Source organism: Ixodes scapularis, unplaced genomic scaffold (genome assembly GCF_016920785.2).
Source record: "Ixodes scapularis isolate PalLabHiFi unplaced genomic scaffold, ASM1692078v2 PGA_scaffold9__187_contigs__length_104089568, whole genome shotgun sequence".
Taxonomy (NCBI): Eukaryota; Metazoa; Arthropoda; class Arachnida; order Ixodida; family Ixodidae; genus Ixodes; species Ixodes scapularis.
In genome coordinates this window covers 10,193,539-10,208,261 of record NW_024609884.1, presented here as the reverse complement: position 1 = coordinate 10,208,261, position 14,723 = coordinate 10,193,539, and the positions used below count along the sequence as shown (strand labels likewise).

The following is a 14,723-nucleotide window of genomic DNA, read 5'->3' as shown; positions in this document are numbered from 1 at the left end:
CGATCTTTAGGACGACGTCGAGGATGACGTCCTAGAGGACGATGTCTAGGACGACCTCTAGGAGGACTTCTAGGGCGATGTCTAGGACGACCTCTAAGACGACGTCCTAGAAGATGATGTCCAGGACGACCTCTAGGACGACGTCAAGGTCGTGAGGTCCTTCGAAGAGGGTGCGAATGTGAATGGGTGCGAGAATGTGAGCTGAAAATGGTCTGGTCTACTGCGCGTACCTGCTACACATTAGGAGGCCAGAAAGTTAAAGAAATCCGGGGGGGGGGGGGGGAGATCTAAAGAATGATATCGCATTAAAACTAAGTATAACTCAACAGCCATAGCTGCACAGTTGAGAAAGCCTCTGGTGGAGCAAACTTTCCTTTTAGTGCACCTCAACCTTTAAAAAAATAATTAAATTATGAGATCATTAAAAAATAATTGATTTACCAGATGTCCAAAGAAATGGAAAAGTTACAAAACTATATTAAAAAGTAATTGAATTGAATTGAAGTTTATTTGGATTTTCACGGGCCAGGCCCGGTAGGGACGTACAGAGATTAAGCATTTCTGCCCGACTGAGGCCTCTACCCCATAGTACTACGGGGATAGATTACAAGTAATCCATTAATTGTAATTTATTACTTGTAACGCGTTGCGAGTCACTCATGTTGAGGCCTTGATGGACTAGCATGATCAGATTTGTGCTGAGCATTGACCCCTCATTTTACGCGAGCCATGCATCATTGGAGTTTTGACCAAAGGAATCCTTTGAAAGTAAATTTACAATTGTGTTTTGATATTAGCTTTAACCTAAGCTTTGAAAGATGTGCTTCGCAACAACTTCCCTTCATAAGAAGTTGTGTTAGGCTCCCGCACCAGTGATGAGCACTTGATTACTTCAGACAAGATTTCCTAGCTAGACTATGGTGGCGTCGACAGAGGCTTACGCACCGCATTCAAAGACATAGCTCTGAACCAAACCAGTATTAAACGAAAAGAGCGCTCAACCTGCCGAGGCTTCAGTTTTGAGATCACTCACAAATAAAGTATGCATGCTTTTATTAGGACGAATGAAAGAGTCCATCAGCACGTGGGCAGAATGAAACAAAGGAAGCAAGACTGCACCCGGCTTTCTTCGAATAAGTCGCTGTACGCAATCAGACACGCGTTCCACATCTTGGGGAGGTGGCGGATACCATGGGGTGGCCGCCAAAGATCGTTCGTTTCCTCGCATCCTTCCCGAAACATTCGCGCCCAGTGAGTCACTGTTGTCTTCGACACACAGTTACCACCATACACCGCCTGCATTCTGCGATGAATGACGACTGGTCGACACCCTTCGGCTTTCGCTCACTGACCCACATCGGATGGGATTTCCAGTTACACCGGCCATGTTAGCAATGGCGTCCAACGCAAACCAGACATGCGAGGAGAGTGAACGCTTGCTCGCTTGTACCGTGGTCTGCGCTCATCACGATGATTGCGACGTAATTGGGCTCGTCGTGCGCGGAACAAGCGGGTTTCGTTTGATCACGCCTTGTATCTAACCAGTCAATGACACATTTATGTTAACACGGCGTTTCGTATATCTTTGTCGCAAAAACTTGGGCATTGAGAGATCGCTGTATTCATAGACAAGCCCACTGAGACTAAGCGGCAAGATTGCGGGCTAAACAAATAACAACTTCCAGACAGTTCGTAAATTCCACGTGCGTTGTGCGGCTTAAAGCGCAAGGCACGGTACCTAGTTTCAAGAAGCACCCTCGAATGTGAAATGTATCGAACGAAGCTTAAATGTGGACAATGCGCATTCGCACGCAGGCCTCACGAGTGACGGCCATCGGGCAGAAGATCTCCAAGATCAGCATCGAAGCGAGAGTCTTCGGGTACCAGGACGCACAGGATTTCGACTTGGATTCTTTTGTCCTCTTCGTGGGAAACACCAAACTCAGAGTGAGATGTGAAACTATTTCCCAACGTGCGCTTCTCTACCCTAAACGCCCATGCTGTAGGAGAAGCAGCTGAAATAGCACTAGTTATGCCTAAAAAAAAAACAAAAAAAAACTAAAAAGACACGCAGTTATAAAATTACATTAGGCGACCCTTACTAAGAACTACATTCGACTGGAACAGCTGGCCAGCCTGTTGCCTGCAAGGAAGGTTTCTAACGTTTCTGACTTTCATAATGCGCTGTTGTAGCAAGTGTACCATTGCCTTTTGTCCGGTGAGCTTGTGTCCGGTGAGCTTTTGTCCGGCATTCTAAATAAGCTATCGGTCCTTCGCGGGAATGTACCAGGTGCTCTCCCTCGGTTTGGTATGTAGGCATCCAAATATATTTTAGTAGCGTATCTATAAGAATACAAAACTCCGATTACGGATCGGCATTAAACAAAAATTGAACAGCGAACTTGCGGTAATACTGAAAGTGTTAGAGTAAATTTTAATTTAAGTGCACCCTTATTTTACATTTAATTCAGATGTAGTAGGAAAAGCGAGACCCCAGCAAGGTGCCGCTTTTCGTCTGCAATCGTGAGTTTTTTGGGCCACATATGGTACGAATATCCCCTGTTCATGAACTTCTCTGACCGCTTCTGAATTATAACGACACTTAACTATGATGCCAGGCTTCTGGCGTAGCTGAACGTTTAGGCATTTTTATGTAGCCAGCAAGCTGAACGGTTTGAACCTAACTCACACGTGATATTGACGTAAGGTCACAGTCACGATAAAAACTTTTGCTTGCAACTGCCCCCCCCCCCCCCCCCCTTTTCCCCAACCTTAAAAAAAGAAAAAAAAATATTTTCACCGTGATGTAATCTTACCTTGAAGCAGAGAAAAAGAAGTAAAGAGGGCGTTGGTAGTGGGGTGCTTGGAAGGATGTTTTACGCTGAGCTCAACCTATGAAGCTTAGTAGAGTTTAATACAAAACAAGATATGATATACAACACGAGCGGGTTAGCTAGAAACACTCGGCCTTAGAGGTAAGATAACCTTTTTCGAGCCCACTCACTGGGTTTGAGGCAACGTTACTAGAAGCCCTCAGTTGGGAAACTGCCATAGAGCTTGCTTTAAAGAAGTGGCTCCAATCCGTACTCGAGAACCGAGCTGATGGCGATCGCAACGCCGCCACTTCTCCCGCAGCGTCCACTCCGGGAAATGCACGGCTGCACATCGGCACTGCGCTCAATAAAGATGTGCTACCTACCTACTAGTCGGGCAAGGGCCAGTGGCGCTATCTCGCAGGGTCATCTCGCAGTATCTGTGTAAAGCAACTTTCATGTTTCAACTCGTCGCTAAAGGGTGGCGCTGCTATCGTATTTAGCTCAGTCTTGGTGGACGTCAGCGGCCCAGGTTTCCAGGGCGAGTTTCCCAACTGGGATTTTAGTAATGTTGGTCTGAGGATAGTTTCTCACCGGCGTCCCTGCTAACCCTAACCTAGTGGACTGTGGTTTCGACAAGCACAGCCTGCGTAGGTGCAATTTCAAACACGGCTGGCGGCTAAATTTCCGTCTTTTCCCGCTTATTTTGCGTTTTATGGTGTATGTATTTTCCCGAGGACCGTTGAGAAAGCATTGTGCCACATTTGAAACAAACAAAAGCAAGAACTGTAAACTAGTTTTGTTGGGCACGCGCGCGACAGAACGAATGCGACTGGAATGTTTGTTTAATTTTACAATAAGTTTTGACGGCACCGTCCGTTCAGCCGCGTGTCAAACGACAAAGCGCTTATTGTCGAAAATAATTTACTACAAAAGATAGCTGAGAGACATGCATATTTCACGCGCAGAAATAGCGTGTTTACTGATGGACAGGACTCCGACGTACAATTTGGAAAGTGTTGACATTCGGACAATATATTGTACCTACCACACGGTGTAGCGTTATCCGAAAAAGATTTATTAAAAAAAAATATATATATCAAATAACACCTTACTAGAGTGTCGACGACATTCACGTCTTGACGATCGGACGAAATTCAAGAGGAACTCGTTTTGGGGCACGCTTTTGGGGAGGGTCTGACTAACGTCGGCTACTTTTGAGTTTCGATCAAAGTTTGTCATATCGCGTCAACTTTGAAGCAAGTTTACGCCAACGCTTGCACTATTTCCTCTCCCAGTTTCTGACCCCTCTCGAGCAGTGAAGGTGCTGTCACACTAAGGCAACACGACGGCAACAGCAGCACATGTTGTCCAACAGTCGGGCAACTTGTTGCTCGCTCCCCGTGTTGTCCGACAAGCTTGTCACATCGCGGTAACAGTAGCACAACATGGACGACAACAAAAAATGTTGCCGGCAACACGAGAAAATCCTGTTGCCGGCGACCCTGCCACATCACGGCAACAATAACAGTCGGGCAACATGTTGCTGCCGCCCGGCAACCGTGTTGGCCGGTTTGTTGTCCGACCACCCTGTAGCACCGCGCTGACGGCGGGGACAACGTGGGGGACACTCCGCCATCTTGATTGTTTACCTTCGTTCGTGTGTGGCGCGGAGTCGCTGGAAATGTGACTCTAGAAATTGCTAGTGCGTTCCAAGGGCCGGAAATTACCACGGGACGACATTAACCAGGGAATGTGATTAGAAAACTTGACACGGGGACTATTTTCCACCCTCTAGTTTATCAAACTTTTCTTGATTCGCTGACAAAGCAGATAGCCCTAACCGAGCATGTGAGATAGCTGATGTACGGGATTTACGCCACCGTATGAAGTGTTTCTGTCCGGTTCTTTCATTCATGCAATTCCCATTTCTACTGTAAAATTGAGTTCATACCGGCAGTATCCCAAAGCGTCTTTTGTAGCGTGGTGTTGAGCTGAACTGACAGTGCTTAAAAACAGCAACACCCGACACGATCAGCCTTCATGACAATCGGTGGAATATTTTTCAACGCTGTCTATTGGCCTACCGCATGCTCTGTGATCGCTTCATTCCCCAAAACGTCCTGGGTATTTTTTAAACAAATCAGGTGTCTGGTAGCGGCTGTTTCCAAGTTGCAAGCATCAGCAGTCATGAACACAGTGGCCGTTCTAATGCTTCCTTTTTTAATCTTTGCTTTCCGGATTATTTTTATTATACTTCATAAGCGAGTGAGTAGGCATGCCATTTTATTCCACTAGCAGTAGTGTGAGCTGGTCTCTCGGCAGTTCTAATTTCAACATCTGAACGTTCACGACCGTAGCTGCGACCATTTCGACAATCGCTTTCCCTAATTACGTAGTAAAAACATTCATCAAATTATTTTAGCTGCACGTCAGCCTTAATTATTGTTAAATAACGTTTTCCAAGCCTTTGCTAAAGTAAGACGTTATTGATAGGGAACTAGCTGTGCCATCGTAGCTATATGTGTGTTGCCGTGTTGCTGTGTTGCCGGCCCGAAATTCGCTCAGCCAGCGATCAGGGCAACACACATCCAACACAAGTTGCTGCTATTTTTGTTACCGAAAGCTGTCATATCGAGGCAATATTTTAGTTGTCGTCCATGTTGTACTGCTGTTGCCGCGATGTGACAGATTTGCCAGGCAACACGGGGAGTGAGCAACAAGTTGCCCGACTGGTGGACAACGTGTTGTGTTGCTGTTGCCGCCGTGTTGCCTCAGTCTGACAGGGCATTTAGGGAAGGAACGGACGCGACTGAACCGTGGGCCGTTTCCTACCCCAAGTCCCCAACTCGAAAACCTATTTTTGGCGATGCTGATGACCCAGAAGGACTTTACACGGATTATCTCTGGGAGGGGGGAGAACAGTTGTCATTGGTCGCAAAATCGGGGCCGTTCGACGTCCTTCCTCTCCTTCGTTTCCCATGAATGTCGAAGAGAAACGCTTGAATGGCCAGGCGCTTACCAGGCCTATTTCTCACAGTTGAAGAGAACACAAAAAGGGTACGTAGCATGCATAAGAAAAAATAAATTGGAAATTTTCAAGATAGGCCGGAAAATTTTGAATGCAAAGCCGCAAAACATAGGTGGAGAATCGCGCTGAGCAGGTTTCAACAGTCCAAGACAGTAAGAGAAAATTTCAAGCTGATAGGGGGCGCGAAAGTCGCACGAGCTGCATCATCCAGAGAACGAGGGCTTCCCGTGAGGGTGTCAGATTTCGTTCTTTCAGTCCCAGGTCTGTGTCCCCACAGCTTTATGTTTTTGTTAATTTTTTCTCTCTGAGAAATAGAAGTGTCTGCCGAGGGCGTTTTGTTTCAGTCCCGGACTTTGCTTCGCCTTGCCTGCCTCCGCGGGTATCGTGTTCTCCGAGCCTAGCGGAATCTGTTGTTGTTTTTTGCCGCATGACCCGAGGAGGACACTTGAGCGCAGCCTGTCATGGAACAGCACCTGTGCTCGCTCACGTCCGCCCTTTTAATGTACTGTACTCTAAGCCAACGGATGCACGGTGGCACGGACCAGGGGGAGGGGGACACGCGCACGCGCGACAATGGATCCGTATTGTTTTATCAAAACACGTTTCGTGGAAACATGTTGTAATTAAATCTGAAAGCCGCGAATGGCGACCGCGTGATTCACAAAGGCATTACCCAAGATTCCCCCCCCCCCCCCCCCCCCCCGGTAAACTAGACGAGAGGCAAGATGTTTGTTGCGAAAACAGCGAAATTTTCACCGAGATGTCGCAAGGTGTGTCGATGCAACGGACGCGGGAAGCCTTTCGATGAAACGGACTGTCGATGAAACGTCGTTCGACTTACTGATTGTCACTGGCGACACTTATCACATTTCGATCTTGAAGCCTGGGTTGGCGGGGTAAAAATAGGAAATCGCTACTATCGTTGACCAAGGATATGACGATACCCGGCGAGGTAACTTCTGGGCTACGAAAACTGTCGTGGACAGCAGCACTCTACCTGCTGTACTTGGGATAAGGTACGAGTCAGACACGCACTACAAAAAAAAAACAAAAAACAATTAGTGGCCATTGTTTACAGCCACTACCGTATATTAGGCATATATTATTTGTATTAGTTATAATACTTTGTTATCGCTATAACCTGTTTAATCACCAAAGCTGCTATTTTGTCACCAAAGCTGCTGTTTTGTCGATCTGTTAATTGCTTTGACGCGGTTTGTCCCTGTGCTGTTTTGTCGCTTGCTTTTAAACGCTCGCTGTTGGAGTAACCGAAAAGGCTAAAAGCTCGAGCTTGACGCATTGGCTGCAGGAGCAGACGTGCAGTGAAGTGAAGTTCCGGCTGCAGGAGCATACATGCAGCGAAGGCACGATCAAACGCAAGAGGCTCGCGCTTGTAGCCTTCGCGGCATGCAGTGTCGTGCCCGTTACCGAAAATAAGTAACGAAATAGCGCCACTCGTTAGCTTGGAAAGAAGCTAACGCGTTACAGAGCTCTTTTACCATTTTGCAAATGTAACGAAATACCGGTGTCGTTACCTGCCACGACTAACGGACGTTACTTTTACGTTAGTTTGTCGTTACTTTGTGTTTCACTGTTAGTATACGACAGCTGTTCGTATATGACTGTAGAGTCTCAACCACAACGTCTCCACAATATTGTCAAACACGAATTCTTGAGAAACCGGAGCTTGATGCATACGGCCCATCTTCCTCTGCTTCAGCAAGGGCGTGTCGGGAAAGTGGCTTGTAGTCTGGGTCTTTCGTTTCTTTGAAATTACCGCGAACTCTGACAGCTTCGGCGAATATAGGGACTGGCGGAAAGGAAAAACAATTGGACTGATGCGAAGCACCGCTGCTGATTTCTAGTTATCAGTGGTCTGGAAAAACGAAAGATTAACTGAATAGACTGCACCAGGAATTAGTATAGAAAAAAGCTCTCTAAATAAATTGCAAACTTAAACAAATATCAAATAGGCGTCTTTATATATAACTGCCATGATTGATTTACCCTCCTTCTGAAATATACAAGTAAACTAAACTAAGCCGATGTCGAAGACTTTTCGCTAGCTTACATTAATGAGCATTGTGAGATGCAGCGTCCAGAAATAGATCATTTGGTCTTTGAATGCCAGGGAGTTGGGGGCTAACTGCGATGGAAAGAAGGTGCCGTCTGTGGTGGTTACGCAGTCTTTTGTCTAATTTTTGAGGGGCTATGGGAGAGAGGATGCCCAGAGGATTTAGTGGGTGGCGACCTTCTGAACGGGAGTCGCTATCCAGCGAGAGACCGCACCTCTGTACCATGCACGGCAACAGGGATTCTAAAATATGGTGACGTCTTTCTGGTGACGGACGCCTTTCAGTCCTGCGATAACCTCGCCACTTGTTTTGGCTCAAAGCGTGGGAACGTGAACGCTTCCAAATTTAGAGTTTATCCTTTCTGTTGTTGACAGAACGAGCATTTATTTATTTTGAAGAGAAGGATTTGGCGAGCTGCAGTAGCTAGGGGCGATTAGGCAGAATCCTTCGAGCGGAGGCAGACTGTTGCCTTCTGAGCGCATGTCTCTTTTCCAGCGAGACGCCTCTCCTTCAGGGCACGGTGACTGTGGTCTTAGTATCTTGGATACAAAGACTGTAAACAGGACACTTAGGAATTTGCAAAGCGATAATCTCCCGTCTTTGGGGCCCGGTCGTGGGACTTTGAAACTGTTTTCCGAGGGAGTTTGCGCAGAATAAAAATTATTTTGCTTTCAAACTATCGTTACTTTCGGTTTTTAACCGAAAGTAACGGGTAACGTAAATTGATAGCAGATACCGTACGATAATAACGACATTACTCGTTGCTCATTTGGAATTCTAACGAGTACGTTAGTACGTTACAAAAAGAAACTAACGCGTTACTTCTAACACTGTAGTTCGCGGCTAGTCCATGTGAAGTACGACCACTTCACCAGTGTCTCTTCTCTAAAAAGTCAACTTGGGCTTACACCTTTACTCACCCGAAGAAAAGCTCTGTCTTTGCGTTCTCCATAAAATTTATTACCATTGTCGAGAACTAAAGAACGCGTTGCTTTCACCCCCCGATCAAATATCATCCCGCCTGAATAACTCTTCCGGCAAAACAAACGCGTTCAACGAATCATTCCTCCCATATGCCATCACAGAATGGAACCAGTTCCCATCCTCCATCGTTAGCACCACTGATACAACAGAGTTTTACGATCTCTTCCTAGCCCATTGTGTATTTCCCGTGTTCTTATTTTTGTGTATTATATTGTTATAATATTGCGTCTGCTATTGTAGTCATCGTTATACTGCCCCCCCCCCCCCCCCCCTTCCTTGTGTATGCCCAAACCGGGCCTTTAAGGTGGAATGGAAATAAATGAAATGAAAGGTACACGTCACGGTCCGGCGACAAGACACCTGCCCGCTTGTTCTGACCGCTAGCAGGAGCTTGCGCGTCCTGAGAAAAACTAGCGCGTCTTTTGTAAGGCGAACGATGAACACGACCAAGGAATAATTGTAAGGAGTACTTAACGAAAGCGAGAAAATTGCTTCATTGACCTTTAGCGATAATTTTTCTTTCTTTGTCTTCCCATTAGGCCAAGATGTTTGGGGCACTAGTCAAGCCATCTAGTCTGCTGCTGTTCTTCGGAGGAACCTTCATGGTGGTCTACATGCTGGTCATCTGCGACGTTGTCACAAATCCCGTCATGGGGTCGTTCCTGTAAAAATCGAAGCGTCGGCTAGACGACAGCGGTGGTACACTGCTTCGACAAAGACACACCCTCTTGTCGCTGTGATTGGTGACGGCTTTCGATCCTTGCGCGCCCAAGGGAACGACGAAAGCGTGTACACGACGAGGACCAATGAAACGAGGTCCAAGGCCTGTCAATCATCTACGAAACCGATTCCACGTTCTTCTTTAGCGACGGGTGGCATCGTCTGCTTCGGCCATCGTCGGAAACCATAGCCTCGTGTTCAGAGGGACGACGCCTACAATGATCGAACCAGCGGCTGGCGAGTCCATTACCTCGTAACTGAAGCAACGTCACCCAGGCTTCACCCATAACCCGAATGCTGGTTAACCTTCCAGTAATGCTCCAAACAGTGGTTTCACCCTCGATGAAGGATTGCAAACTTTCCAGCAGTTCGGTGCGCTCAGAAAGTTCCAGTATAGTTCACGCCACCAAATCTCGAAGCAAGTGACAAGTCATTTGGCCTCTGCTTCAGTGACAACAACAACAATAACACACACGCGCTGACAAAAAAAAAAAAAAAAGAAAAAGACAATTAAACAGGATTTCATTGAGCGCTCAAGGACTGCCAGTGGTGTTCCGTTAAAAAACACGTTTATTTATTTCAAATAACTTTACTCCGATTAGTTTCGATTGAATCGCATAACGTATTACGACATTGCTCCCCTCAACACTGGGCGAAACGTGCCCTATTTGAGCCCCGTTATTTCGTGGTCATTGTCTCACTCCTGGGCGAGATCATTGCGTCACTGCCAGAGTTGCACTGCTGGCGCAGGACTGGGCAACTGCTCGCCCCAGTCTTCGCGGAGGTAGAGATAACAATTTAAAAAAAACACACAAACATAAAAACAACGGGACGTGTAGAAGAGTCCCCCCCAGAACGGCGGAAAGATTTAGATGATCTTCGGCCTTTGGACGTGTTCTTGGAACCCGTTGGTCCGCGGCTTGCATCAGCGCTCGGGTAATGACTTCCGGGCCAGTGTTGGCCGGTCGGACTCGATTTAGTTGAACGGTCGCGTACAGGGCAGCGATGAAGACAGCGATGAAGGCAGCGTGGAAGGCAGTATCACTTGTGCTCCAGAGATGAAGCGGCGGCGAATGGTCCCTCTGCAAAGGCCACGCCAAATATACACCCGACATCACGCCGATATGCGTAGGAACGCCGACGCACGTCCCGTTATCACCGCACAACATGTATAGCGACAGCTGTCAACAGATTATTGCGTTCCATTTTCTGTACTACCCCCGCTTCACGGGCACTTAAAATACCTTCAGAACAAACTCCTTCGAAGCAACGGCGAATCGGCTCGTGATCTCCGGGCGCGCCCATTGGCGTGCGCTGATTCGCTGTTTTTTTAAATAGTTTTGAAGGGTTTTTAAATGCACAAAAGCAGGGGTATACGATTTTATTAGTCGTAATGACTGAGCATATTAAAGGAGTGCCTGAATATATTGTTCTGGAGGTGAGGCGGTTATCCAGAACATCATTAGAATAGCTTCCCCATCTCACAAGTGTCTACAGAACAGACATTCTGTTGACTTGGAACAGTCCAAGTCAACAGAATGCTTTGTTTGCACGAGAAATCGCGCATTAAAGGCACTTTCCAAAGCCACCCGCTCGCGCCCGCGCCTTCGTCGGCACTGCAGACTTTTCTGAGATGGAGGGCGTGTTCCGCCGAGCGAGGACCAATACGACAATTTAAAACAAACTGAGACGACTTCATGAAGCGAATATGCGGCGAACAACCAAGCGGACATCGCCCGGCGGCACGTTCGCCGTTGCGCGCTCCACCTCGGGTGCACTGTTCTGACGCCGGGCGCAGAGCCAGTGCCGCCGGGCGAAATTCGTCCGTTTTTCTTTCGCAGCATATTCGCTACATGGAGTCCAGCCTGTAAGGGTGGCATCAAGACTACTAACTATCCAGTTAACTTGTACGTGCGATCTCAACCGCGACTGCAACTCGGTGACGGAGCGAATGAGTGCCCCGTATAGAATGGGGTCAACCCGAGTGACATGCTGATACACCCCTTTGCTCTTTGTGCTTGAGACAGCTACGATTGTAAAAGCCCGCTACGACAGAAATGTAGAAAATACTAGACGAAAATCGCACGAAAATTAGAACACGTAAAAAATAGCTCCATGCGCCACTTTAAAAAAAAAACTACATACAACGACAACAAAACAATTATACTTGTTCTCTCCTCAAGAAAAAAGGGAACTTTGCGCATTGTTCATACGCGGCACGAAGTAGTTCTTCCAAGATTTGGTTGTCGGGGAAAAAAGCGATGCTTTTGGTGTTTGAAACGTGTACATCTTGATAAGATGGCACATATCTAATCTAAAATGGAGTCGCCCATATCTTAATTCTCTACATAAAGTGGGAACCCAGTAATGCTCCGCAAGGAGCCGGACTTTTTTTTTTTTTACTCTACGGTTCTTGAGGTGAAAACAAGTAGAGCGTACTAATCGCGTGTAAATCGCACATATGATTTTGTTAAAACGATATTTAAAATTCCTCCAGAATAAAAATACACGCGTAGTTTGTAGAAAAAAAAAAAAAAAAAAAGAAAGAAATGGTGTGAAACTATCTTTGGATATTCCGAATTTCGTGAGAATTTCGGCTGACTTCTCGCCCATGTGCTAATAGCGTCATCCCGCCCCCAGTAGCGTGTCTCGCGCACCACGGAAGGTTTCTGGCCTTTCTTAGATTCGGGAGTCACTTGAAGTCTCATTCGTTTGAGGCTTGCTATAGACCTTTTCTGTGTACTCTCGTCTCCAGCCACCTAATAGCCGTATCCGGTATGGGCGACGAAAAAATAATCCAACCTTTCAACCTGCAAATAGTAAAGAAATAAAGGGGACGGAAAACGACAAAGTGTGACGTCTCCGCTTATATCTTAAATGCCTTCTATTGGCGTGGCAAAGGCAAAACAATGTTTTCGCCCGTACTGGAAGTGACGTCAATTCAAAGCAACCTAAGCACGAAGGGCAAGGGTAAGACGGGCCGGGGAGGAGCAAGCAGGCGGAACGCTGGAGAAGAGAGAGGGAAACCTCCTTTTCTCTTTAGCGTTCCGTCTGCTTCCTCCTCCCCGGCCCGTCTTACCCTCGCCCTTCGTCCTTAGGTACTATCGATAACTGAAACGTACGTTATTTTTTACAATTTGACGATAAATCGGGACAATTGCCCCTGCTAGTTAACCGAATGGAAAACAACAACGTGCGTTTTTTTATCGTTCCCCATCTCAGGGTTTACAAGATGTCGACAACAGTAGCCTCGATATTAAGCGTATGCCGTCTGCAAAGTAGGAATTGAAATAGAGTTCGAGACGCAACTGAAGCCCGTAAATGGACATACGAAAACCAATATAGAACTACTAGATTCCGCGTAAAGTATTATGAGGCAGTTTAACAACTTCGCATTCATACGACTGGATAAAGCGCACGACGAAAGGCCAAGTCGGAAAGCTTCGTTACCACACACACCCCACTACGCACAGCCTGTCCATTCCTTCTTCCGGAAAACATTTTGTTATGCAAAATCCAAACAGCCCCGGTGCCCCAACCCGCGCACTCTGTGGCATCAAGTTGTGTTTTTTTCTTATCCTATGTTTTTAAATTTAATGATGCAACTGAAAGATAATGATTCGGGGTGTATATTATACAAAAAAAAAAGAGTATAATGATACATAAAACTGGAATTATTCAATATAAGAAAGAAACAAACCGGGAAGCATATCAAAACGCACGTGACTTTTTGTGAGCCAGAAAATCGCTCCAACTAAAATGAAGTTTAGCAATAACCTTTTTTTTTCCTTTTTTTTTTCCGAAACGCGTTTTTGAGCGTGTCTTAGGTTTTGGTGTAAAAATATGTTCCTTGACGAAGTCTCCGACTGTCGCTGGGTCTGGCGCGAGAACTCCAGCACACCAGCACCAGTATGAAAGCGCTTTCGTCACGCCAACCGACCAAGGTTCTATGTCTGGTGGCTCTACCTGGAGGGGCTGGCACGAACGAAACGCGTTGGTCTCGGAGCAGTACTCGGACGAACGTTAGCGGGTCGCGCCATCTAGCGGACGGCTGCCAATGCTCTTCAGAGCCCTGCCAGCCCTGCTCCATCCTGCTCCATAGCCCTGCCGAACACGCTCGAGTCGCGATGCTGACGTACGCACGCCTCTTCCGCTCGTAGCTCTGGCTATCGGCTGCGTGGGGAACTCGACGCACAAAGGCTACACGGTAGACACACAAGGGAGCGCTGCGACGACTGCCCGCCGTGGCAGCTGTCGGATGCCGGATCAATCTCGCTCATGTGCCGGTGCCGGGCGTGGACGCTGACGACGATTAGAACTGATAAACCGCTTCGACGCCTCATGACGTACGTCGTAGAAGTAAATAATAACAACAAAACCCCCCAAGTATTGCATAGTTATGGCCTGAGCAATTTGATAATTTCACTCGAATCGCTGTTGCGGTAGTCACCGCCATATTAAATGAACACTCGTATATGCAGGTAAATACAAACAGTGCCAATGAGAGAAAAAAAAAAAAAAAAAAGGAAGATGTAGCTGGGTTCGGATTCTGTCCCAAAACGTTTTTTTTAATCGTTTTTTTCTTATTTCATAATATTGGTACGGTTTCTCTATCTGCTTACCTAATACGCACATATATCGAAAAAAAACGAAAATAATTTGTGGTGGATTAATGATGCATCTTCATCGAAGGAATCACAAGATTATCCGTGGAAGGGCAATACTTGTGAGTGTAGGTCTGCGCGTCTTGGAACGTGTATCTCAAATACGCGAATGTTGCGCAAATAGTAATAAGACTAAGAAAAAAAAAAAAAAAAAAAAAAAAAAAAAAAGTTACTTTGAGAACTCGGGGTGTCCTGCTTTTGAAGCTACAAGCTGCACACAGCCAATAGATAGTGCGACAGGCAGGGCACGCAGAGGCCACCCCAAACGAAGTTTCTACCAAACCTCGCACATTTAGTTGCTCTTCTACGAGGCTAAATGCACACGGCAACGCTCGTACGCGATTAATACACCATGAGCAACTTTGGTTATTAGTTCTATTCCGCATATACATAAATCAAAGTTTGCGTCCACGGCGGGACTTTTTTTATTTCTTAA

General features: G+C 46.6%; 1 protein-coding gene across 1 annotated transcript in view; it reads left to right on the top strand.

Annotated features, from left to right (window-relative positions):
• LOC8030682 overlaps nucleotides 1-11,749 on the top strand; it is a gene marked incomplete at its 5' end in the record, with an annotated part of 31,014 nt that extends 19,265 nt beyond the window's left edge. Inside the window, 2 exons of the mRNA XM_040223468.3 lie at nucleotides 1,816-1,947; nucleotides 9,443-11,749. Coding sequence (XP_040079402.2) covers nucleotides 1,816-1,947; nucleotides 9,443-9,571 — 261 coding nt within the window. The remainder of the gene's footprint in view (nucleotides 1-1,815; nucleotides 1,948-9,442) is intronic.
• Between the last annotated feature and the right edge of the window lie 2,974 nt (nucleotides 11,750-14,723).